We start from the raw sequence: 27281 nt of genomic DNA on the forward strand, positions 1-27281 counted from the left end.
GGAGAGGAGATTAGAGGGTCAGGTGACATGGAAACTGACATCAGCGTTTCATCTTCTATCCATCCTCTGGTCCTCCTCTCTCCTTCGTCCTCTCCCCTCCCCTTTTTCTTCCTCTCTGCCCTCTTCTTTCTTTCCCCTGCGCTGGATTTTGGTTCTGGATTTGCGTTCGCTGCCGACTCTTTCTCTCTGTCTCTTTCCTCTCGCCTTCTCTCTCCCAGCTTTGCTGCCATGGTTACAACATCATCCCCTACATGAAGTGCATCTGCAGAGGACGGGGTGGTGGGGGGGTGAGAGACATGCAAGAGTAATTTAGTTCAACAAAACAGCTCATCAAGTGTTCAGGCATCTATTGACAAGCGTATTAGCTGCCGCAGTGCCAAGAAAACAGCACCTCGGAGCGGTGATTGTTCAGTAAACAATTATATTACTCTGTTATGTTTTGAATAATTGGTCAAAATATACTTGATTGTTTGTGCTCCTGTGAGTCTTGTAACCTTTGCAGCTGATGATTGCTCGCAGTGAACTTGTTTTTTTCTTCTTCACACTTCCTGGTCAATTTTTAAATTACCTGACAACATGACTCATCATTGAGATTCTTGATGGAGCCACTACTTGAACATTGCTAATCACCCCTAGAGAAACAGCTATGAACGAGTGGCCTCTGTTATTCCCGAGGACTTGAAGAGGCACAGATTCAGTGTTTGTACCAAAGCAATATTCTGCCCGTGTTGTTTCTGTGCTGGTACACATCGGTTTAAGATGTGCAATGCAGCCCGTTAATGTGCTCAAATCATTTAAATAGCTCCTATTACTTCCCAGTTTTCTCCTTTATCTGTTTCTGCTTCAATAATCTGCTTTTCTCAGAAGCTACGCACTGAAGACCATAAATGTTAGAGCTGTCCAATATTTGCAGATGATTTAGTTTGGGCAGTTTCTCCATCCACACACCCTCCTTATTACCTACTAAACATTTTGTTTTTTTATTGGTCATGTTTGTAATAGCATTGCTGCTGCTGCTTCAACAAGGCAGTTTTTTCCCCTACTGTATTGTGACTGCTTTCAAAATTGCTCTGCGTGGTGTCAGATTATCTGTAATTGGTCAAGTGTAAGGAGAAAGAAAAATACAAAAAAAGCACCCAGACAAGCTGCATGTTTGATTTATGGTTTACAAAGGAATGCACAGCTTGACAACTGCACTTATTTTCTGACATGTGATTTGCATGTGAACAGAAGTTGGATAGCTTACCTTAGCATTAAGAGCAGAAACAAAAGTAAAAAAGAATACAAACAAAGAAAAAGAAAAACAGCACACCAATAACCCTAAAGAAAATCACTTTTCTCTCTTATTTGATGCCAAGTTGTGGGATTGTGGGGGCATCACTTTATGCCAAGCTAACCAGCGGCCCCAGCCTGCTCGTTTAACTACATCGATGTAGCCACAAAACAGCTGGGATGCTGTGTATATATAGGATATACTTCATTGGTGACTGACTTCACTGTTGAGGAATTTCCCATTTCTTTGCATTGAGAAACTCTTGGGTGGCTCTTGCAGTATGCTATGGATCATTTGCACTGGGAAGTCAGATCTGCAATCTGAGAGAGTATAGAGAAAGTATAGCTTTGTGCACTTTAGAATTCATACTACTACTTCTATCTGCAGTTACATCATCACTAAACACTAGTGACCCTAATGATGATGTCCCTCACTTGCACTGACATCTCCTTGGGCCTCATATTTAAAGTGCAGTGAAAAATCAACACTTTGAATCATCTTCAGATATCGTGTCTTCAAAGCTTGTCCAAGAACAGAGAAGTAGGCATAACCGGTCATGAAACAGTAAACTGTCCAATTAATGCGAAGCCTCTGAAAATGTGAGAATATCTATAAAACTTGCTGCAATTCCTAAAAAAGTTTGTCAAATTTTTCTGTTAAACCCCTTGAATTAAAGCTGAAAGTCTACACTTCAATCACATCATGATTGGTTGATTTAAAATCCACTGTGGTGGTGTACAGAGGCAAAACTACTAAACTTGTGTCTTTGTACCCGTTCTCACTCCCAAAGCGTAACATTTTACGCTAGGTGACAAATCGTCACCATATTACGTTTTCGGCTACCCACCACGTTCCTAAATGACGACCTCGGAAAAAGAGGAAATAAGAGAACCGAATGGACTGAACCTACAGATGTTTGCTCTTTTTCTTCAAATCGCTTAGAAACACGCTATTTAACATCATCATCTGGTTAAGGTCAGGAATAAGGTTATGGTCAGGGCTAGGGATAAGGTTAGGTTTAGGGCTGGAATACAGGGCTGGAACGTCTACTACCGCGGGAGCGTCATTGCACTGGATTCCAGCCATAACCCGCCGCGTACCATAAGAACGTCGAAGGTCTCCTTTCGCGTTCCTCAGGAACGCCGCGGGACGTGACAAAACGTCGACATGTTACGCCTCGGGAGTGAGAACGCTCTGGTCTTTGTGCAACACAACTGCGTACAACCATTGCACTACTTGAGATGATCCCATTAGTGCCCATATGCTATGCTCTTGTCCCCACGATCTCTGGCATGTTCATTAACATTTCTGCTTGTTTTTGTGAGGGCTGATGTTACCTGTGTTCCTGGGATGGGTCCAAAAGGATTGGTGGGTCTCAGGACAGGCTGGTTATACATGACATGCTGTGGGGGCATCATGGGAACGCCCCCCATCTGATGATTCATCTGAGGAGGGAGCTTCTCAGAGCACAGGTGAGAGCAGGCAGGGAAGGAGAAGAGTATGAGGGAGCGAAACAGGTGGGGAGTAAACAGAGCAACGTGAACCGAGACAAAACAATAAAAATAAACAGTATTTATTGGATAAATTAAAAATCTCTGACTGTAAGACCACGATAAGACTGGAAGTTGTTCTTTACCATTCCATACACAGGCACTTGGGGTGTCGTCATAGGAAAAGCCACTGGTGCTGGAGCCTGTACAGAAAAACAGGGAGGGGCGTAATGCACAATACTTTTTAATAGTGACCAAAAGAAATAAATTAAAATTAACGCTAATTCTGTTAGGGCAATTAATTTCTAATCTGTCAAAGATGTACCTCAAAGAAAGTCATTTTTTGTTTTTTTATGCCAAATAAATATTCCCATTCATTCGGCTTTTACAAGATCTTGTTAAACAAAATCAGCTTTAACGTTTAACAACACTGAATCGAGATGACACCACAAGGGATAAAAGGGCAGTTCTAAGACAGTACAATAAGGAAAATGATTAAGAAAGCAAAGCAGTGCAGTTCTGGAGGATGTCGTGGACAAAACGAGGAGTGAAGGAAAGGGGGCTGAAGAAACTTACATAGCCAGTATAGATCATCCCATTCTGTCGAGTTAAAGGAAAGAGAGAAAAGAAAAACAGTTAAAGACCTCTAAAATAGTTCCGCATACCACAATCACAGCCATGCCCGTTCTCTTTCTCCAAACAGGCAGAGAAGATAAAGCGGAATTTTTTGCACTTTCCTCATGTTAAAATCATCTACTTTCCATTCAAGGCGTGCCACCATCTTTCCAAACCATTTGCCGAGAAAATGAGCAGTTTGAGTTGAGAGGTCAATCAGTCCAAAATTAAAAGGATGAAACCAGACTGAATTAAAGAGACGTGTAGATAGTTGGCATGGAGCACAAAAGGCACAGACACATTTGGGAGCTCCTTCAAAAGTACTGATGCATTGAAAGAGCTGGATACAGCCTCACTGCCAATCTTCTCAGTGGTCACTTGGTCTCTTTCACATGACCACAATTATTAGACATCTATAAAGACTTTTGGGAGAAAAATCCAACTGTGCGCAATGTCAGTTTTTATCATTATCTTAAAAAAGCTGAGGCTTTGGGGTTCCAGTTTTAAAAGCTCAGAAGCGCCTAGAAAAATCTGTTTTGTTTTTATTACCTTATCACATTGTAAAGTCTACCGGCCAGTAGGGAAACACTAATGAGCGATAAAGCAACTGACTAAACAGCATGGAAGCCAGAAACCTTTTCAGTTTCTTGGCCATCGCGCTGGAGCAAGCCCATCCATTTAGAAATTCACCTAGGATCCCTCATCCACTTATAGCTAGCTTTGGTTTACAGAAATTTATATGTGAAATTATATTTTAATCCCAAATTAACCAACCATACTAAGTGGAGACTGGAGAAACTGTTAATAAAGCAGAAACCTTCACACCCATACTGTCTTGAGAAGACATCTAATCAAGCAGCAGAAGTGGGGGAAAAAAGTGTCAGAGGAAGTGTAAGTGCAACCACAGGACCTTGATGACGCAAGCACAAACTCTCGCAGGCAATTAAAAAGTAATTGTAGCATTTATTTTACCATTTGAGGAACGGGCATGGGTGCAGGTGCCATGGGATGGGTGGTGTGAGTCCAGTTGGTGCTGGTGCACATGGTCTTCGATTGCCAGCCACTACCACCCGTCGGCTTCTTCTCTACCAGCTGACTCCACTGGAGCTCTGGCCTGATGCACAAAAACACACACGATCTAACACGTGCATTTGCAGGTGCACAGAGGATGCAAAAATCATTGAACAGCGTGAGAGATCCGACAGCAGTCGTCTGCCTGCGGCTCGGCTTTTGATGTAAGGCAAACCCACTCACTTTTTAGCTGGCGTCCCCCCAAACTGCAGGTCTGGGAGAAGAAATAAAACAAAAATAAACATAGCATCAGTTGAAAGGGAGACACAGCAAGACTGGTTAACAGGGAAAATGTGAAGAGAAAATTTGCACATTTTGTACTCACTCCCAACAAGGTTGGCTAAGGATGAGTCCAAATCATTGGGCAGCATCTTCCCAGAGTGCAACGGGGCTCCAGGACTGTGAATTTGAGTGGGTGGGGATGGCTTTAGCAAGTCACCTGATGTCCACAGGTAACCATGGTAACGTGAAAAGAGAAGAAATGAGTCAAAAAGCATGAAGAAGCTAGCTGTCATTGTCAAAGCATAACATGCTTTAAGCGTGTGCTTGTTTGTATGTGTGTGTGTGTGTGTGAGGTAGTGAGTGGGAATTTACTCTCATGCTTCATTGTACGTTAACATGATTATGTGTACATGTGCGTGCGTGCGTGTGCGTGCGTGGTCCTACCTCCCCAGGCGTTGTTGTTGTTGGGCACAGTGTGTGTGGTCTGGATTGGGGTGAAGTTAGGCTGCAGGGTGAACAGCTCACTAGTCAGGTTTGGCACACTGCAGGAAGGAAAATGGAGTGGAAAGCACAGTTTTTTTCCTCACTTTATTCTAAAAATGTAAAGGCTAAAGGCTTTCATCTAAAGACGTAGGGTAACTGGACAAAATATCAGGATAAGATCAAGGAAATAGACTTGTGACATTTAACTAATACAAAAAACACTCTTTTTAGCAGTATAGATAGGAGGCACTTTTTTTCTTTGTAGAAACTATATATAAGCGCAGACAATACACTCACTGGTTGTTGACGGGTACAATAGGTGAGTTAGAGAAGAGATCTGTGGCCCCTCCACTGCTGTTGGCACTGCCCACTGATTGGGTGCTGGGTGACACGTTAGGTGTCTGAATGTCGATCACTTTGTGACCGTCCTCCTAGACAGAATACATCAACACAATGTAGATGATTATGGTTAGTATAATACACACAAGGTTCACTTTGCTAGTACTATGTCAGACTCTTTTTTTGTTTTTGCCTTCAGAGCTTCCTTAATCCTTATTAGCAGCGATTCAACAAGGTGCTGGCGATTTTCCTCAAAGGATTTTGTCTATGTTGACATGGTAGCAGATTTGTCAGCTGCACATCTAGTATTACTTGTTCCACCACATACCAAAGGTGCTCTATTGGATTGAGATCTGGTTACTACGGAGGCCATTTGAGTGCAGTGAACTCATTGTCATGTTCAAGAAGCCAGTTAGAGTTGCTGGTGGGAACAGCCATCAAAAGATGGGTACACTGCAGTCATAAATACTCAGGCAGGCTGTGGTGTTTAAACAATACCCAGTGGTATCAAGGGGTATGCCAAGAAAACATCCCCCACATCCTTACACCACCACCAACCTGAACCATCCATATAGGCAGGATGGATCCATGGTTTTATGAGACCAGATCAGATCATATCTTCTTTTGTCCAAAAGCGATTAAGGTTGTCCTCAAAGCTGGATGTGTTATGCTCTTCTGCATACCATGGTTGTAACGAGTGTTTTTTTTTTTTTTAATTACTGTTGTCTTCCTATCAGCTTGAAGCAGTCTGGTCATTCTCTTCTGACATCAACGAGGCATTTTCTCCCAGAGAACTGCATCTTGCTGGATATTTTCTCTGTAACCCTAGAGATGGTTGTGTGGGAAAGTGCCCGTCTGGCACTAACAACCATGCTACATGCAAAGTCTCCTCACCTTTCTTCCCCATTCTGATGCTTGGTTTGAACTTCAGCAGGTTATCTTGACCATGTCTACATTCTTTAACTCATCTAAATGAGTTGCTGCCATATTATTGCCCAGTTTAATAGTTTCATTAATGAGAATTTTATTAGATATAAATAACAAAGCATCCAGTGAGTGTGTATTTCAAGGGTTAATCTTCCTTTAAATTGTTACTATCAAATGAAAGGCCAGGATGGTTTGTTTGAGAATAAACTCCACTGCAGGAGTGCAGTATGTAGACTGAGAGTTCATTTCTATTCTGTGTGCATCTCTGTACACTACAGAGAAACAGCGTATTTCACTGTACTGCAGAATTAATGCACTTGTCTATTCAACTTTAACAACAGTGTGGAGGGCAGAAAGTCTTAAGACACCGAGGTCTACATGGTTCACACACGTGAACGGATTTCAGAGTGTTTCACTAGCATAGAAGACAAAAGAACCTAAAAGCACAGGCAATCATATTGTGGTTGAATCCCTGCAATAGTTCTGGCACGTGGTATGTATGAACTGTGCAAACCTGTCCACAGTATGTGGACAGGTTTGACTCACCTTGTGTTGCTGCAGTCGGTTGTCCTCCGTCTTGTCTTCCATGCGGCTGAGAGAGATCCCCGTGCTGGAGAGAGATGACACTGCACTGGACAAGGTGCTGGATCTTAAGGTAAGACACACACCCGCAAACACACACAGGGTTTACAGGTCTCTTTAAATTTCTTTTTCTTTTTGGGGGGGATATTCTTTACTTTACTCTTTGATACTTTTTAACAACACCATGTAAAGCTAAAAAAAAAACCCATTTAGTTATCTGGGCACCATCAGCATGACCCACGGTTGAAATGTTTCAAAGTAGTGATCAGAAACGAACTTTGAGTAAAATTTGATTGTAAGTATCATTTAAGCAACAGCATATGATGCATGTAGGTAAAATGCAAGTTTTATGTTTGCTATAAGAGAAACTGTAAAAATCTGGCAGTAGTAAAATTCATGGTGGCAGATCAGCAGTACACCATGGTTGCTGTAGTGCTAATGCTGGTAGCAGTAAGGGAAAGAACAGCTGTAGCAGAAATAATAGTTTTAAAAGTAGCATTAAGTGAGTGATGCAGCAGGCCTGAGGTGCCTGTCTGTGATCTGATCATACCTGCTGGCGGTGGAGAGGTCCTTGAGCTTCCTGCCTTCCAGAGAAGCTAGATGCTGCTCCAGAGCCTCCAGGAGAGAACTGGGAGCCTGAGGGGGGTGGGGTTCAGCAGATTACAACCATGGGCAAGTAGGCAAATTGGGGCACTTAGCTCGCTTTTCCCTCCTCTCCTCACTTCTCATTTCATCTCTCTCTCACACACACAAAGCAGCAGCAAAATTTAGACATCACCCTCAAATTCACTATCTACTCTATGACAGCTCTTTGTTCTGTTTTTTTGTTTTTTTCATTTGGTTTCATCAGGTTTGGTTGGCCAGCATGCACATGTTAGCTTTGGATCATGCAAGCGAGTCCACAGCAGGACTGACAGGTCGGGACAGAGCAGAGCATCATCGCTGCGGGGCTCCAGAGTCGAAACACAACAAACACGTCTGTGAACCATCTAACGAGCCCATGCAGAGGCCAGCAGTGCACAAATGCTCTCGTAAACACACACACTTACACACGCATACACAGAAAGAAAATCACTATCCAAAATTTAAGAGTTAACTTGTGGATTCCACAGTGAGATTCATGTGTTAGTGGTTTGATTGGCTGAGGAAGTAATCACTGGAGCTAAGCACCAAAACTGTGTCCCGCTGGAAGCCAAGGAAGTTAACTCAGTCAAATGTAAACATCTGGTGAAAAAACCAGGTATACACATCGAACAGCTGGCCTGCACTCATTACTGGAAAACAAAAAGGATGGATGGGTTCATTTGGACCACATGTGATACCACAGTTTTCACCCAGAGCTTTACATTTCAGCACCAGAGAACACAAGGCAAACACAACAGGCAAAGAAAAGATTTCTCATATACTTATTTTAAGGGGGAAAGAGAGTAAAATGCGAATTCTGGGCATCCTTCTTCAGAGAAATCTAGAATATGCTAAAAGTTTAAAATTAAAACAGACACATATCTAGAGCTTAGTAAAGGCATGGTTCACTATGTTGTTGAATAAGGGCATATAAGGTCTTCATAAGCACTACAAACACGACATAAATGTAGAAAAGAAAAAGAAAAAACAACTTTTTTCCATTTAAGTTTTTTTTGTCACATTGTTAAAATCCAATGAAAAGGATAAGCTGTATTCAAGGACCATAGCATAGTATGCAGTACTTATGATGGCATTATGTACACCTATCCAAGTCATATTTGCAGAAACCTATTTAACAAAAACCATTCGCTGCTCTCCCCACAGCTAATAATACAAAGGGACATAATCTGTTCAGAAAGTGATGTGAACACTGCTTAGATGGACAAAAGCCTATTTCATAAAGTTGTGCTGACTTTTTTTTGTATGATAAGCCTTTGAGTCAACAGACAAGCTTTGATATTTACACTGGGAAAATGCCTGAAAGACTGCCAGAAAAAATTCTGACATATTATATGCCCCAGTCTAAAATTAATCTGAAAAAAGAGAGAGAGAGAGACTGAAAACTTTTGTGGCTGTGCTGCATAAAAACTGATTTAAAAAAATCTTACCTTAGAGTAAAATTTGTTCTGCAAGGATTCAGATAGGAAAACAGGACTAAAAATTGTCGGGGGGGGGGGGGGGGGGGGGGGGGGAATGCTGCTTTCAGGCTAGTTGCATGTGTCCTCTCTATTCTCGATTCAGACAGAAAAGGAGACAAAGTGAAGGAGTTAAGGAGAGTGAAGAAGAGAGGAGGAGAACGGGGCAGCTGCAGTGTGGGCAGGTCTGTAGGGTGAGTAGGGAACGGGAGCGTTTAGAATGAAGCATTATGGGACTGACTTTGACGGATTTAATACACTGGTTGACTGACTGGTTGATTGACTGATTGAGATGAGATGTAGACTGACCTGTGTGAGATCGGGGCTGTCGCCCTGATCTATCCCAACTCGCTGTGTCACAAAAAAAGGAAGGAGGGATAGGGGGAGGGAGGAGGGAGGCAAAATAAAAATAAAACCAAATGTAACAATAAATCAGGGAATAACCAAAAAAAGAAAGAAAGAAAGAAACCCAATAGACCACATAGTAATAAAAAATAAAGGGAAGAGGCGTGTTGAAGGAAGAAGAGGAAGAGGAGGAGGAGGGAGAAAGAAGAATCAAACCCAAGCATTCATTACTTCATGCAGTGGCTGTAAAGGAAAACAAAGAAAAGACAACAGAGGAGGAAGGCGCATGCACACGCATACAAACACCTATATATATGTATATATATATACACGCACACAGTACATGTACACACACACACTTATAAATACACACACGATGAGATCTGGTTGGAAATGAAAGCTGAGCACAACGACTGTTTAGACAGGCAGGGCACAGAGGGCAGACAACAGGTCATGTGACTGCAAGATAAGAAACATCCAAAAGGAAGACACTCAACTAATGTTGACTTTGAACAGAAAGAAGAAGGGGAGGGGGAGCACAGATGACACACAAACAGACAAACACATTTTGTTAGACAGGTAAAATGAATGGGTCCTTAAAGTCAACGTTAGTCTTTCTTTCTTTTTCCTTTTTTTTCTCTCTTTCTTTGGGATCAAGTGGCTGCATCCCAAACCTTCTTCCAAATGGGAACGAAACCAAGCAGCGAGGCAGCTTTTGAAGATGTACACGATTACTCTGCGCAGTCTACAGATCATAAAACTGTTTATATTTATTGTGAAGCCCAGCAAGAGCTGTTAACGGAGTAACAGCCATTTAAAAATAAAAGAAACTTCTATTTATTAACAAAACAAAAAAAAGAAATAGGGTGGAAATTAAGCTATTAGAACAAGAGAAAGAGATAGTGATAGAAAAAGAGCTTGCTTGGGCATGCAGTGCAGGCATGTGAACAGGCAGCACACGAGGGGTCTCTCAACTGGAAGCTCTACATGAGTGTCTCTCTGATAGCCTATAAGAGTCTGGCGTTAATGACTGCCTTGAAGTAAACCCCTCCCTAGGCCAGGGCAAGAGAGGGACAGAAACAGGAGAAGATCTAGTGCAAAAAAGAGACTTGGAAGATTAAAGAGAAGAAGCTCCCGGAGGCTGATCTGCGGTCAGTTTAGGTCTGAGAAGACTGACCGTAAATCAGTTCCTGGGGTAACAGAAGTCTGGAGCAAATCTCAACAGGTTCAAGTGCGCTTTTCTGCAGATTAAATTTCTCCTGAGTGACAGGACGAAATGAGAAAGGAGCATTTAATATATTTATATAAAATCAGAGAGGAAGGAAGGCCGTTGAGATTCGCTCCAAATAGATATTCCCATCGTCTTTACAGGTGTTTAACTCCATCGAAGAGCGGCAGGACAAACGGACGTTACCTCCGCCACTTTGAGAAACTCGGACAGTTTGGTCATCCTGTTGAGGAAGGTCTTGTAGATCTCCAAAGCTTCTTTGCACTGGTTCTTCTTCATGTCAAAGTATTTCTCTGCGTGCCAGAAGACGAGAAACAGCTCAAAAACAGAATTTACTTTGACCTGCAGCAGTGTATACTGTAAAAAACAACTTTTAAAAATCTATCTGGTACTGATTTTCCCTGTTAGGCCTGTCCAATTCTTGTCCATGCAGGATGAAATTAATTTTCATTAAGACTCCCACTTACAATAAAATCATAGAGTCTGATGGTCTCTTATCAGACCCTCACACCTCACTGCCTTAATAATTAATGGAAGAAAAGAAGTTGATCATTACACAGTGGCCCTTAATTTAACTCTGGAAGACAGTGGGAGGAAAAATTGATTTTCTCTAAAGAAGGATTAAGTGGAGTTGGATGGAGTCACAGTCTTGTGATCTTGACATCAGAGGAAAATTACCACATAAATATAGAACGAACTAAAGATAGATGAACTCAGGATCTGCCGTGTCGTGCGTACCCAACATGTTGATGACGCCTTCGTTATAAGCGGCAAACAACCGTATGGAGTCTTTAAACAGCAACATGAAGGCTGTGTTGATCACTCCGTTCGTCAGCTCGTTGGAGTTTGGCTGGACGATAGGAGGAACGAACGAGAGATGAGATATTGAAGTGACAGCTACAATTGCTTACATTAAAGGGTTTGGAGCGATTAAGGCAGATGTTTACCTGGAAATCCAGCAGTGCATCCAGCTGGTTCTGAATGATGGGCAAAGTCTTAATCAGCTTCTCTGTGTTCATGGTGCGCATCACACCATCAGCCCTAAGAATCACACAGGAGAACACACGCAGAACTCATCAAGCCTGTAGAGGAAGTGATGTACTGAAAATCAAGAGTATGTAACTTCCTCCTCTGTGGTCTTCCTCTTTTTGTCTTACCTGGCCAGCTTCATTTTCAGCATCAAACATATCCACTAGCCCTCCTTTGCACGTGTCAAACAGTCTCTGCCTCGCTTCTCTAACTTTATCTCCGAACTGGTCGTCCTGAGCTGTCTCGCTGATGTATTCATTTCTGATCTGGTCCATTTTGGTCACTCTCAGTGAAAATCTGAGCATCTTCATCTCTGCCTCTGGTCTTTTTGTTAGTGGCATCTCTAAACCATACTTTACAACTGTTCCCTCCTCTTCTTCCTCTTCTCTCTGGAGCATACCTCCACTTCTCCAGGCTCTCTTCCAACTCCTCCCTACTCTCACTACAGGTCACACTATCATCTGCAAACACTATAATCCACTGAAGGTCCTGCCTGACCTCATCTAACCCTGATGTAATCCCACTCTGACCTCCCCACTGAAAAATGTAAAAATGTCCTCACGCATGTCCTAAACCAACCTCACAATCATCCTTTGTTGGTTCAATACTTGTAATTGTTTTCCTTTGTTTGGTCTGTTATGACCACTAGCTTATAATTACAATGTTTTAAGATTGCAGTTATGATATACTGACTCTAATACAGCATTTTAGCATCAAAGGCTGTTCAATTTCTTGCTCAACATTGTTCTAGAATATCACTAACAGCGACTCTAAGCTTTTATTACTCAAAGGCTCAGTTCATCTACTCTCTGTGCCCTTTTAGCTCTGTCTCTTTAAGGTCCTACTGTCTTCTGATTGGCTGCCCATATGCAAACAAAACTGTTGTGTTGCTCATCTCAAACATAGGCACAAGACCACTTGACACAAAAATAGAAACCATTTTGAACACACTGTTTTTACAAGACATGCATTTGCCACTTGGGGCTGCAATGACTACTTGTTAACATAAATGTACATTTAAGGAAAAATAGAAAATATATTTACTGTTTCTACTATACAGGTAAAGCAGAGGATAAACAACAGGCAAAGTGTTACAAGCAAGAGTATCCTACCCTCTCTTCATTTTTGTGAAGTCCACCGCTGCTAGTCTGTAAGACATGGCTTTTTCATTCAGGTAGCGGCTGTAGCGTCTGATGAAGGTTGACATGTTATACCCTGTAGGGCAGAGAGAGGGTGCTGCAGTTAGAGATTGATCAGCTTGACCAATTTTCACATTAGATTAAGAAGCTACACTTATTTTAATTAAAAATATAGTCGCTTCTTTGCGACCAACCCGCATTTCCAGTGCTCATGCATTACCTTACTTTATTTATTTATCTTGTTTTCCTTTTGTATATATAATTAAAAAGTCACCAAGCATGTTTTTTTAATTTTCCGCACCCTTTGTAACAAACAAAGGGTACAGTCATCGGTAGGTTTTTCAGATTTGGTCCGTCTGAGCAGCAGCTTATTGATAGCGCTACAGAGGCAGCGAGAGTCCGACATAAAGTCATTTTGTTAGATGTACAGCACTGCTGAGTCTACAAAGAGCCAAATGGCATTAAATCACCTTGTAGTGCAGCCTTATCTAGAAAGTTGTTGAGGTTGAAGAGTGTATTCCTGGAGGCAAGGTACTGCATCAATCTCTGAAGGAAAAAGAACAGAAGAATGAGTTAGTGATTTCTCTCTTTCTGTGGCCTGACAGTTTCAAGTCAAGGCCAAACTGCCACATGGGCAGCCTGTATGTACACAAATGTTGCAGCTTTATCTGCATTTTTCAGAGGGTAATTGTGCTGGCTTGGGTGACACAGGTAACGTTTGACAAAAAAAGTTCTTCTTTTTGCAAAGTTACATTTAAAAGTAATAAAATGTACCTTCCAGTTGAACTCTGTTTATTGTTTCGGTGCCTTTTTAATGCAGTAGTGTGACAAATAATATTACTGTGCACTGTAATATTATCTGTGCTTTCTGTGTGTTTTCAGTGAATTAAAATCTAGTGTTATTGTATTTATATGTTATCAATAATTAGAATATCTGTGGCATCTTACTGTAAAGATCATAGCATATGTATATATTTGTGTATCTACCCTACCTATAATTATATATGAATGAAACCTTGCACAAACATCGTCACACGTGCAGCGATTTTTAGCATCTATATGTTTTTTTAAAAGATTTATTATAAATCACGATTCTTTTGATTTTCATATTCACCACCTCCCTGCAAATGTGACGTTATATTCTCCATTTGTGTTTGTTTCACATGTCTCAATCCACATACGTTGCTCGTACGTAATTTAAAGGTCACCAAAGTTTGTATCTGTGACAGACTTTTGTTCATGTCACCACGGAAACTCGGAAGAAGAATTTGAAAAAGCACCACAGGCCTGGCATTTTGTGTATGCACTTTGCTAAGGCCTCAGTCATGCAGGTCTAGGAAAACCGTATTCCCTGAGCAGTTGGCAAGTGGTTTGCAAAGAGGGTAAATGCTAAAAGGACTGGTCCTTATAGAGGGCTTTTCTACTGTACTGGAGCACTCCAAGCACTTTATACAATATGCTTTATTCATCCATTAATAAAAGGTATTTTTTTCTGCACCTAAGTGCTTTCTAGCTAACACTGGAGCTGCCAGAGATTGAACCACCAACCTTTCAATTATCTTGTTCTACCTTCTGAGCTACAGCCACCTCGTGGTGCTGCACCAAAAACCTTCTTGTGATTGCTTTGTTTGCTAGCAGGCTTCAACATTTGCCCATATATTTTGCACATATTTTACTGCTATGCTTTAAGGCTTCTCCACCACTCAGTGAGTAATTGTCGAGTGTTTATAGATATAGTGTAAATTGCTGTCAATGCCCAACGCTTGTTGCCCAAAGCGTTCATAACCCCTGTATACCTCTTTGCTCCAAATTTCAACTAACAATCTCCAGCAACTGCTCACCAAATGGTCAGGGATAACACATTTCTCATTAGTAACCAGTGGTTGCTATCAGCAGTGCACTCTCTAACCTGCACATGGCCAAATTCTAAGCTAGTCAGCATTAGCTGCTAACTTAGCAATTGGCGCTTGTTCAAAGTTGCATCTGATCTAAAAAAAAAACACAACATCTGCAACACAAAAGCAGATTTAAGGCTGCAAAAATTACACCACCATTTAATCATCAGTTATTATTCATCTCTGGCTCTCTTCCACAGTGTGTCTTTGTCCTGTCTTCCTCCCCTCACCCCTAACCGGTCGCAGTAGATGGCCGCCTCTCGCTGAGCCTGGTTCTGTCAAGGTTTCTTCCTGTTAAAAGGAAGTTTTTTCTTCCCGCTGTCGCATCATATTATTGTTGGGTTTTTTTTCCTGTTGTCTTTGCATTATTGTAGGGTCTTGACCTTACAATAAAAAATCACCTTGAAGCCACAGTTGTTGTGATTTGGTGCTAGAAATTGAAAACGGCAAACATTAAAGCCAGTGGGTGACATCACTGTGTCTACAACAAAGTCTAATATACAGTCTACGGGTTTGACTAGCATCTTATAGTAGCCAGTGTTACCAAACTTGGGTATATTAGCTATCACTGTGTAACTCACTTTCTTACTTGTTTCACTGACCGTTTGCCCCGTCTTTATTTGAAAGCTCTTGCCCTACTTTTTTTTTTGCCTTTTACTAATTTCACAGCCAAGAAGGAAACAGTGAAATAATCTTCCTGAAACTGTATGAAACAGACACACTGACATCCTTGAAAACTGTATCAGCATTCATAAACATGTCCAGGCTTGATGTAGTTTGTCTAGGTTGAGTTACCCAGGGTGAAAAGAAGCAGATTAACTTTCCTGTAACAACTGAAAGCAGGCAGACAATTAAGAGCTCAATGGAGAAAAAAGGCAGCCTCTGGAAAAAGCTACATGTATTTGTTTGGTTTATTTGAGTCGTGGTTGCCAGGGTGGATCAGGTCAGTCAGCTCGCTGTGGTGTTTTAACATTAAGAGCTGATTCATACGACTTTTCCTTGATCTAGCGTTCACAATCTGCCCTCACTACCAATACAAAACAACCCCTTCTTTCCTTAACTGATATCCCATTTGCAGCAAAACCCATTCCAGCATCCACTTTTTAAAAGGATCAGATCACGTTAAGCAAGCTTTGATGCCAATTCAGAGGCCTGTAAACACGCAGTCTTTCTGGCCAGGGTGAAAACCAGTGAGGAAAAAGCCAGGCTAAAAACGCCCAATTTAAACAACCCTGACAAATTTTTAAAACATCATGTCACTGCTCATGTCACTGAAAGCTTTGTTGCTCACATGCTCTGAAAGGGTCATCGTCCCCGGAGTAATCGTTGCCACGGCACTTCTATCTAGTCTCAGAAGCTCATCTTTTAACATGTTTGATGTTTTTTGGTCGCTGCTCTCGCAGGGTGCGCAGTGGAGCGCTGCGATTTGTCATACTGGCCATTGAAATGTCAGCCGAGTATTTCATCTGTCCTTGCTGGACACATGGAAGACACGGTTTCAAAGAATCTCACTGAGGGTGCGTTGGAGAGAAATCTCTACAAAGTATTTAGGATCGATCAAAACACCAGCAAGCTCAGAGTCTCTCTCGTGCTCATTCACAGAGTATTAGACTGTACAGGAAATGGTTTGATCGTCATCTTTTGCTGCCTAGTGACAATTTGTGTAGTTAATTGATAACACACACAGGAGTCACTGGTAATGAGAGGTTATTTGGTGCCTTTTTCTATTGGAAGAGCAATACTGATAAATAGATGAATAAGCTTTTCTACATTTTTATTTAGAGCTTCGGCAGAGTCATTTTGGCCTTTCAAGTCACGTCCCACCACTCAGGAAATGTTGACCTCAAAAAAACAGTGAGACGGATCATTTTAGAAGCACCATAGTGCGTTTTAGATCTCTTTAAAACAAGCGTTTTTTGTCAGGATGACAAATAATTTTCCTGTTGTCACAAGATCAGAGGGGACAGACATCCTCCGAATTTCCCCGGGCATCCATACGTCGATGCGGGTTGACTCACCTCATTGCCGTACATCATGAGGTGGTGTGTGGTGATGAGCGCTTTAAAAACCACAATCCAGCTGTTGCTAGTTGTGCGCTCCAGCAGTGTGTCTGCCAGGTGGGGGATGCTGACGTTCAGCTCATTGGTGCAGTGGATCAGGTCTGGAGGAGACAAAAAAAAGATGACCCATGAAACAATCTGGAGAAAAGTGTGAAAGCAAGGTGAAGGAACACACAAATAAACTCCAACCCCGCCTGTTCACTTACTGTAAGTCATTGTGAATAAAAGCAACAGTTGCTGATGGAGTGAACAATCACACAGACTGAAGTCATATTGACCGGTGCATTTATCTCGCCTCAATGAACAAATGATGGATTAATGATATCGATGAATGATATAGTCTCTATAGATGGATGTATCTCCAAATGCACATCTGAGACTGTAATTCAGCAACGCTGCCAGCCTCCTCTACAAAAATATCAATAAAATATCAACTCAGAAGATGGAAAGGTACATTGCAAGGTCGATTCCATTCCCGCGTAATGAACTTAAGCGACACATATTTTATTTAGGAAAAAAAAACTGTCAGATGAATGGAGTGATGATGAATATTGACTGTGAGTTTTCTTCCCGAGCATCTTTGTTAGCGATGATGGACTAAAACAGATGACCCCCACCCTCCCAACAGTTAACATCCGAGAGTCGCATCTAGAATGTAAATTGGCCGTTTAAAGCAAATGTGGAACACGTTTTAAAAAAGGGGGAAAAACAGCTCGGTGCTGTATGTCAGACTCAAAGGTCTGGCAAACGACAGGTCGAGTGTGTGCTCGCATGTGCGTGTTCACATCTGAGAACTGGCAGGGAAACAGAGGAGTGGGGTTTTTGTTTGTGCTCAGTCTTGTAGATACAACAAAAATAATTAAATAGAGATAAGAAGTGTTGCTGGGATGGGTTGCAGGAATGTTGCCCTACATTCTTTAAGGAACTGGGCTCAGAAGCAAAATGCAAAGTATGTTTGGCATCTGTTGAAGCACAAAGACTTGCAGGCTTCTAGTAAAATGGTGCAAACATGTTTTACACAGTGCATTACAGACTGCATAGCCTACAGATCCACTTATGTGATTCTGAAATGTTCAATTACTGTAAACGAAAGGTTGTTAAAATCTTCAGGGACAGATTTTCTTATCTTGACTTGGGGCATTTCTACAGTAAAAAAACCTTTTTTTATAAACACACTATACAGAGTGCATTCATAATATATAGCTCATGCTATTTGCTCAGTGACATTTATCAGCAAGCTGGAGATTTTTTTCCTGGATAAACAATCTGCATCAAATTCTCAGTGATGCTGTTAAAAGTCAGATTGTGCAGGCTGCTTAAAGGCCAGCTGGTAACAGGGTCTCAGCTAATCCTGGTAAAACACACACTGGGACCAAAAGTGATAAACAGACAGAAGAAATGAATCTAAAATGTTACCAGATGAGATGAGAAGTGTGAAATCAGGACGATCCGCGGTTTCACTTGAATTTGGTAACAAGACACCAGCAACAAAAGTGTGTCGCACAATTATAATGAAAGGAACTAAATTAAAGAGTCCCTTGTGCAATCAGAGAAAACCAGTGTAGTCACAGGCAGACGGGGGAGCATCTGTGTGCTGAGATACTGAGAAAGCTGTTTGGTTTCTGAGATCTGCTTCTTTTTTTCTTTCTTTTTTTTTTGCAGGATCAGAGGTTATCAGTGTTTTGTTTTGAAAGCTTGATGAGGTTTTCTGCAGCCACTGAAACGCTGGATACCAAAGAGTCCCGGTTCGCACCCTGACTAACCATTGACTGCATGTCGAAACACACCCTAAGCAACAGCGACCAGCGGCAGCTGATGTTTCGATCCAACTCAGCTTGGTCTTATTTTATTTTAGTTTCGACTGCGAAAGCCTCAGCAGGAACAGCACAGCCAATAATAAGTGTAAAAGTATTGATTATAGGTTGTCACCTCATCCAGCTTGGCCTACAATGAATTACGAACGCAGCCAAGACTGTCAGACTCTCAACTCTGCTGCATTAATGTCATGACATTTGGTCTCCTGCTTTAGGGCCAAATATAAGCCAAAGGTCTGTCCACTCCCTACATCTGAAAGCAGAAAATGTAACATGCACAGGAAGCAATAAAATTGGCACAAGAAACAATTCCCAAACTAACGCATATTGAATAGATATATGTATATATACGCAACAATAAAATCCTCAATTCCTCCTTTAAAATCCTTAATGTGTGCCTCTTGCATTCCATGTCTAAATTAGGACCATTTCTCTGAAACCCTGTATGTTTGCTTTTATGTTCATGGGCTTTTAAACTGCAAGGACTAGAGCTTCTAGTAGTTTTATGTGACACTTGAATAAAAACGATGTAAGATGAGGCAACAGAGTGGAAAAATAACCACATATTTGCCTCATATTTAGAGGTAGCTGAGCTCAAAAGCAGAGCTTGAAGGATGATCCTAGGAAATTCAGAAATAAATAAATATAAAAAAACCCAAACATCTATATCAAGCTGTAACTAAACAGCAGACAAGGTCAAAAGGTGTTCAGTTTTACACTGCCTGTGAGTAACCACTAACTAATTCACTGGAGGTTTAGAGATATTTAACTTTTAGTAGGGTAATTACTACATTTCCATGTCCCAATCTATTTGTTCCTTTGGGTGACAATTCATCAGCTGGGATTTAACCATCGATGTGTGGCTGTGCAAATAGCCAGAGGGATGTGATGATGATGACAATGATGATGATGAAGTATTGATTGCACGATTGCCAGCTGGGATTATCGATAAGCCGAAATCCACACAGGAAAAAAAAATGCAGATAAAGAACACAAAAAGAAGTGAGATTTATGCTGCAAGCGTGCAAAGGTTTGCACGATTACACGACAACACGGCGCTAAATTTAAGACACCTGTAATACTGGTTAGGATCAAATGTAAGAGCAGAGTTTTAAAGTATGCATGACTGAAGGGATTTGAGCTCATAAAGAGAGATTTACTTTAAAATGCAATAAAAACTTTTTTTTCCCTCCCATGTGTTTTAAAGCCTTGCGTGGCGGGGAGGGGGGGGGGATTCATGTATATTACTCTTCTGTTTGACCGCCTGTGCGGCTGAGCCCCGTCATCCGTTGTATTTTTGCTCATCTGTCGTCACTTCTTCCTCTTTCTCGCTGCTGCCTTTCACTGAATCCAGCCGAGAGGCCAAAAGCGAAGAACATCGGAGCAAAAAAGGCAGATAATTATTCTCGACACAATTAGCTTCTTTTTGAATAAATCTACAACGTGACGCTACAGCATTTCAGCAGTGACGCACAAGCAAAGAAATCATACAGTGAATACCACTGCTGACTGTGCTCTGGGGGCAGAAGGTAATTTTTAGCCTGATTACTCTTCTACTATGTCATTACCCTGTGTTTGTGTGTGTGTCATGCTCATTATTTGCTGTGGGTCATCAAAGATGAACATTTGCCACTGAAGTCACCTACCACAGCGGCAAGGTCATGACCCCGTAAGAGGGGGGGAAAAAAAGGAGGCCTGGGTTTGGTCACTCTGAATAGATTTATTGTGCGTAGCATTTATTCTATGCTGTGCCTGCTGTGGTGGCTCAATAACAACTAGAGTGTATTTTAACTCTGCTTATCAAACTAACCTCAGATTATTTTAACAGATTCTTTCTTTCCAATCTGAACAGTTTCTTCCCGGCAGCTCTGTATTCTTTTAGCCACACCGAGTTTGCTCCACTCGCTCGTGTCCTCCATGCAGAGAGCTTTTATAATAAGCTTTGCATTATCTGAAAATACAAACCAAATGTCCGCCGTTTTCTCATAACCTGAGTTTACCACGCAGGTTTGGTTAGAAAAGAGTCTCAGATGCATTGATGGTTGAACAAAGAGACCTGTGATTGCACGCAGTCCTGTACAGCTGACTCATCAGAAGCTCCTTGAGAGCAGTTGTGTTCACTGCCTTTTCTTTGCATTCTTTATTCACTTCCCCACCAAGGTCCTCTCAGTCAAATTAAGGCTCAGGCCCACTGACCGCCTGATGACAAACACACTTCCTTCCTGGATCGCCTCCTTAACCTTAAAAGTGTGCCCTAATGCGGATGAGAGAGAGTGCTGGATGTTGGCTTAGAGAGGCTCTCTAGCTGGAAATAGAAAGTATTTTATTGCGGCATCTATTAGAACAGCTGCATCTGAATGGCTTCAGTACAAAATTGCTTATTTAACTAAAAAATGTGATTCACACATCCATGAGAGTGAATCAAATCTACAAAGGAGTCGTATCAATGTGGAAAAGGAGAATAAACCACCTTCACCAGAATAAACTGACCGACTCTGAGAGAAACTTCTCTGCCCTTGTGAGTCGTGACAAAAACTGTTTTATAATCCACTTGACAGATGGACATTTGTCATGTAAATGCTCCGGTTCTATTTTAAGATTTTCTGCTCTCACCCTTGAGTTAAGTGACATTTACTAGTTTCTGAGATACACCCACTCGTGGCAGGCGCTGAAGGTGGATGACCTTCTGTCGTTTAATATCTGCAGGAGTCCAATGTTCTCATAAAACTGGGGCGTCTGTGGCGAGCACAATAACAAACGAGCACCGGTGCCAGTCTGTTGATGCACTTGCGGCGATACTGAACGTGGAGCCTACAGTAGGTTTGATTCTCTTCTACTTATTTTTCCAAGGATGTGTGAAACTGTGTATAGCGTAAAACATCAGCCTCTAAAAAACTTAATAATTAACACTGAGCGCCTGCCACCATCGAGGTAAGATTAATATGAAATCAAAGCAGCAGGAATTACTCTAGAGCAGGGGTGGGCAACTCCAGGCCTCGAGGGCCAGTGTCCCTGCAGGTTTTAGATGTGTCCTTGAACCAACACAGCTGATTTAAATGGCTAAATTAGCTCCTCAACATGTCTTGAAGTTCTCCAGAGGCCTGGTAACGAACTAATCGTGTGATTCAGGTGTGCTGACCCAAGGTGAGATCTAAAACCTGCAGGACACCGGCCCTCGAGGCCTGGAATTGCCCACCCCTGCTCTAGAGTCACAAAAGGGCTCCTTCATCGTAAATGCTCAGAGAAACCTGCTTCTGAGCCCCCACTGGGTGTTTCCTGCTTCTTCTTCTTCTTCTTTTTTTTTTTTTTAGTGAGGCAGCCCTCTTTAGATATATTACACTGAAATGCCTGGTGGCATATCTTGTAAGGGAGCCCAAAATCCACAATGATACCCTCTGCTGTGGACATGACTGACCAATCCACTGCCAAACTTGCCAGGCGACCGACTGACTGGGTGGGTGGGTGTGTAGCTGGATGACTGGCTGTTTGGCCACTTGCCTCATGGTCTCTCTCTGACTGATTTATCCACATTTCCTCCAGATTCGCTGTCTTGCTGTCTGTCTGCCTGCATGTGAGTGTGACTGGCAGTGCCATTGATCACCCATGCTCTCTATTGATCATGTCAAGTAATTATAGTGAGGCAGAAAAGCCACCTAACCTAACAGCCACCTAATAATCACTGATGCAATCCACATGTGAGAAATCCTCTTTATCACTGTGTGCATCATTGCTACTGATTGCATAGACAATTAGCTGGGGAGTGGAAAAAGTGCACTGCTCTTCCTAAAACCTTGACAGGGTCCTCAGCACCTTTAGGACTGACCAGCAGCGCATTTATCAGCGAGAATGCATGGCAGAAAAATGTTGCACAATAACGCACATTCTGTACTGAAGAGTCTCCAGCAGTGCTGCTGCTGCTCCTGATAGTGGCATTAATAATGGATAGGCCTACACTGGTTGCAATATGATTAGCTTATACCAGAGTGGCCTATTTCCCCTGAATGACATGCACAGATAATGCCTGGCTTGCCCCCCTCTCGCCTTATATTAAAAAAAAGAGAGACGAAGAAGATCTCCGCTTGCTCTGATGGTCAGTGGTGGAGCCTGTGTGCGCTCGGCTGCTGCGTAAATCACGTTTTAATCTAATGGAATGTAACGGTGCCTAATTAAAGAAGCTGTGAACATAAGCGGGCCGGATGAGAGAGAGAGAGGTGGTGGGAGGGGGGAGCGTAATGCTGTTTATACAAGCTACCCTTTGTGAGGAAAAAGATGCTGGTCGCTTGATGCATGCATGCATGCAGGCTGCCTATCTATACAGTAAGCAGTGATGGTATGCTTAACCTACAGTCAAGGTGTTTCTTCTTGGGTCCGCTGACTTCGTGCGTCGTGGCCTTGCAGACGGCTTTGCTGATGGCAGACCCGGTCATGCTGTGCTGTGCGGCGGCGATCCGGTCGGTCAAAGACTGTCCCGACATGTTACGGAGGAGGAGGAGGCGGCGGTGGTGGTGGTGGAGGAGGAGGATGAGGAGGCAGGCGGAGGAGTGATGGTCGAGTCCGGGTGGGGGGAACCGGGGAGGACGATCAAAATGTCTTTAGCGGCAGGGAAGAGGAGGAGGAGGAGGGTAGTGCCCTCTGTGAGAATCGGCCAGAGGAGGGAGAAGAGGAGGAGCAGGTGGTGGTGGTGGAGGACAGCAGCGTACACGGACCAGGATCCGGTGGGAGAATTCATGCGGCGGCCAAATAAAGCGTTAAACGGTCACACATCCAGAGAAGCATCCAAAAATCCAGCGCAGGGCAACAGGGTGGCCCAGCTGCAGAAATAATCAACCTGCTTGTAAAAAAGAAGAAAATCGGTGTAGCCTGTCAGAGCGGCCTGCATCCAAAGCTGGTCAGTGTATTAATATAATCTACAGTATCCCTGAAATAGACGCTGCTGAGGGTGAAATGCCGGCGCAGAGTCCGTGCCAGAGCGCTGAATCACAAAAAAGCAATGTCAGTGATAGAAAGACGGCCGGCGATGATTATGAAATCTATGCGGCATCACCATGACTGAAGACTAATTTTTCAAAGACACGGGCTGTAGCATTGTCCTTTCCCTCCCCTTTTCCTTCTTCACCCGGTATCGCCTCTGAACGTGTGCACAGATCCGACTGCAAGCGCCTCTCTGATTCGCACACAGCACCCCGCGCTGGCTGCATGAAACCTCAGCCGCTGTGATTTTTATCCCCAGTCTTTTTAATCTTCTTTACAAAAGGGTGTATTTCTCTGCTGAGGTTTCCGATAGGCCAATTCTGATTTATTTATTTATTTTGTCAGTCAAACTTGTGTGTAAAATGGCAGCACATGAATCAGGTGACTGAGAAACGAGGGCGATTGGACCACTTCTCGAGTCCGGGGAGGGCATCTTAAAGCAGAAGGCTTTTCAAGGAGAGAAAAGCATCAGCTGGTTTATCACCTTAGTGCATACGGACAGCACAAGAGTGTGATGTGCAAACTCGCGCTGATTATCTGCTGTCCAATGAAATGTAGACACATAGTGAGGAAAAACCACTAATAATAACAACACACAAAAAGATGTTTTATTCCTGTAACACCTCCTATGAAAAGGTGCCTCTGACCCCGTGTGTTTTAGTTTGTGCTTTTAAATCCCAGGAAAACCAGATGGTGACGTTTATTGTAAATAATTCCCCACCAATATTCCACCTCCAGTTTTTAACTTAATACTATGAGGGGGCTTTAAGTAATCGTTTTTGCTTTAATATCTTTTCACCGTTACAGTGAAATGTAGTTCCTGGAATGAAACAGTGTTCTCATAATGGTAAAATAACTCACAGGAGGGTATTACTTAAATAGCTTAAAACATATTTCCTTGTGTTATCCAGAAAGCTTTAGAAGATATTCTCTAGACCACAAAATATTCACACTGCTAAAATTTAAACCCTGCAGGAACCTCTGTCCCTGTTTTGTCAATTTATTTTAATTTCTGTGGATTCAAAAATCATTGGTTCAAACTACTGTACATAAGTAAAAGTTGTTTTTATGTGTCACCATCTCCACTTTGCCAGGATCTGGAAGAAGACACAAACTGTCACCCTCAACCAGGAACTAGCAAGCTTACTGTGAGCTGGAAACTTGTGGAACAGCAGTGCCGCAGTCCACAGTGAAGTGTGTTTTACATCACTGGACTGAGAAGGCACCAAGCAAGGCAAGTGCCTGCTCCAAAATTACACCTTCAAGCTCTATTTGAATTTTCAGCTGCTCACATGGACAAATCAAACGTCCTCTGGAAAAAAGTTTGATGGTCAGAGGAGACCAAGGTTGAGCTATTTGGTCACAATGACAAAGAGGTATGTTTGGAGGAGTAAAGGAGGTGAGGATTTCAAACCTAAGAACAATGCACCAGCTGTCAAGCTGGTGGTGGTAGCATAATTCTCTGGGGCTGCTTAGCTGCCAGTGGTACAGGTACACTGCGCAAAGTGGATGGTTTAATGGAGAAGGGGAGCTACCTCCGAATTTTCCAACATGATCACAATGATCAGCTTCAAATTGAGGACAATGATCCCTTCTTGAATGACTTTCCCAAAGCCCCGACCTCACACCAATAGAAAATCTATGGACCAGTCCTGTGCCAGGAAAACAAGCAATTTAAACGAGGTCTGCAAATTCTGTCAAGAAGAGTGGTCAAATATCTCGCCAGAGTTATGCCAGAAGCTCGTTGACGGCTACCAAAAGTGTCTGGTAGAGGATGCTTGCATAATCATTGTACCATGGACAGAACAGGTCAAAGAAATCATTAAAAGTCCCAAATTACCATGACATTCATGCCCATGATTGCTGAATGTAAACGTTTGACTACAGCCGTACAACAAATACACAATCTTAAAGTTAATCTGCTGCTCAGTTATTTACCTTGGTATAAAAAATGCCTAAAATACTGAAACATATTGATCAACATTTCCTTAAAATGCAAAGTAACAACCTCAAATTTTCCCTGCCAACAAACTAGAACCTAAAGATTATTCATTTCAGAATGACATCAAGAGAACAACTGTAAATCCTCAGAAGCATGCAGCTGTAGGAAGAGAAACGTGCTTTAAAGTAAAGCTAAATGCATTGTATGAATAGCTACAGAATAATTGGATAATTCTTTCAGTATTATTGTTCATTTGAAGGAGTGTTGATTTAAGTGACATGTAGTTGAGGCAAAAATCCTGAATGATCATCATTTAAAACATATGCAGAAGTACATGTCTATATACACATAGTCTGGTCCACAGAGGGTGCAGACAAATGCCTCTATTCTTAAGGGCTTAAGTGCTATTGCACATCAAAGGCAGTGAAGAAAAATATAAAACAGATGCCTAATTTGAAAACATGGACCTTCAAATAACACACAAGACAAGCTCAACAAAAGCGTCTGTGCAGATGTGGAGGAGCACATACCACATTTTTTTATTGGACTGACAAGAAGTTGATTTTAAAGCTGAAGAAAATGTCCCATTTGAACAACAGAGCCAAGAGTTTATGGTGAAAGTTAAGAGTGAAATACTTCAAAAATGAGATTCTTCACTGAAACCACATTTAAAATACAGACAACACATGTAAATTAGCAGCTGACTGAATATCCGTCAGTATATCAGGAAGAGGCAGAGCACTGGAGGACCCGCAGATGTCTTAATTGTTTTATTCTTACAGCTGTTTCTAATTAATGAATTCAGAAACAGTCTTTAGTATCTTATCAGCTAATTGAATGGTCTTTTTAGTGGCCATATCTGCTAAACTGTCTCCCCTCCAGGGTCCCCGATACTTCTCTGTTTGTTCCTGACTGCAAAGGATTCTTGTTTAGTTTCTTCAGCACTGTGCCAGAACAGATTTTCCACTTCATCAGCTCACGATGCAGTGTAGAAGGAAAATATATTCAACGAGATTGGTGCAAAGCAAAAAAAATCCCACTTAGTGTTATTGTTGGCTAAATTCTTTGTTATGATTGTTATTATTATTATTATTCCTCTAGGCCACCAGTGGGCAATTAATTTTCCCACAGGGGCCACATGATAAACTGCACCCACACCAATAAGATGAGCTGAATTCTGCTCAGTATTAATTTCATATCTCAACAAGCTGATTGGTGTGGCCCTCCATAGCAGTTCCAGCTTCTCATGTGATTCCTGTGGGAAAATTAATTGCCCACCTCTGCTCTGGGCTTATCTCCTCAAATATCTGGGCCTTATCATAGAGGCACTGTTGATGCACCACATCCATTGGCTTGGCAGTGGATATTAGACCAAATGCCCCCATAGGCAATATAAAACATTGAGCTAATTTTGGGGTTGGAAAAATTAAGTCAGTAGGAAAGTATCTTAAACCTGCCTTCTATCTGAAGCCACTAGGTGGCGATAGCTGTTGCAAAGAGATTTCATTCCCATACAGCAGTTATTTCTGAAGCCAAGAGTGTGGCGCTCACATGTGGCCCACCCAATATTAAATGTTCACTCAAATCCATATACAAAAGAGAGTGATGTAGGTTCTTGAAAATCCTATTAAAAAAACATAGCCAACACAGTGTGCTTGCTATAAACTGCTAATGCTACCGAGTCATACGCAAAGAGACTGTATATGACTTCTCGTCCCAGCTGAGTTGAGGTCAGTATTAGTGCTTCAAGCAGCAGA

At 42.1% G+C, this 27281-nt stretch overlaps 1 protein-coding gene across 5 annotated transcripts; it reads right to left on the reverse strand.

Annotated features, from left to right (window-relative positions):
* Window positions 1-99: 99 nt before the first annotated feature.
* On the reverse strand, window positions 100-23821 carry LOC113030110 (phosphatidylinositol-binding clathrin assembly protein-like). 5 transcript variants are annotated; one of them, XM_080307212.1, is made up of 19 exons: window positions 22957-23821; window positions 16756-16898; window positions 13313-13388; window positions 12816-12918; window positions 11622-11715; window positions 11413-11524; window positions 10861-10967; window positions 9411-9452; window positions 7553-7638; window positions 6967-7030; window positions 5452-5585; window positions 5116-5213; window positions 4775-4888; window positions 4633-4663; window positions 4351-4492; window positions 3340-3363; window positions 2910-2966; window positions 2611-2730; window positions 100-262 (listed from the first exon to the last, which is right to left on the reverse strand). In XM_080307212.1, the coding sequence occupies exons 1-19, from the start codon at window positions 23084-23086 to the stop codon at window positions 248-250; spliced, it is 1692 nt and encodes a 563-aa protein (XP_080163338.1). In that variant the 5' UTR covers window positions 23087-23821; the 3' UTR covers window positions 100-247. The 5 variants fall into 5 exon arrangements, with proteins under 5 accessions (XP_080163338.1, XP_026037026.2, XP_080163339.1 ...); XM_026181241.2 differs by having other exon boundaries at window positions 6967-7069; XM_080307213.1 differs by lacking the exon at window positions 9411-9452.
* Between the last annotated feature and the right edge of the window lie 3460 nt (window positions 23822-27281).

This window comes from Astatotilapia calliptera, chromosome 10, assembly GCF_964374335.1.
Source record: "Astatotilapia calliptera chromosome 10, fAstCal68.1, whole genome shotgun sequence".
NCBI lineage: Eukaryota > Metazoa > Chordata > Actinopteri > Cichliformes > Cichlidae > Astatotilapia > Astatotilapia calliptera.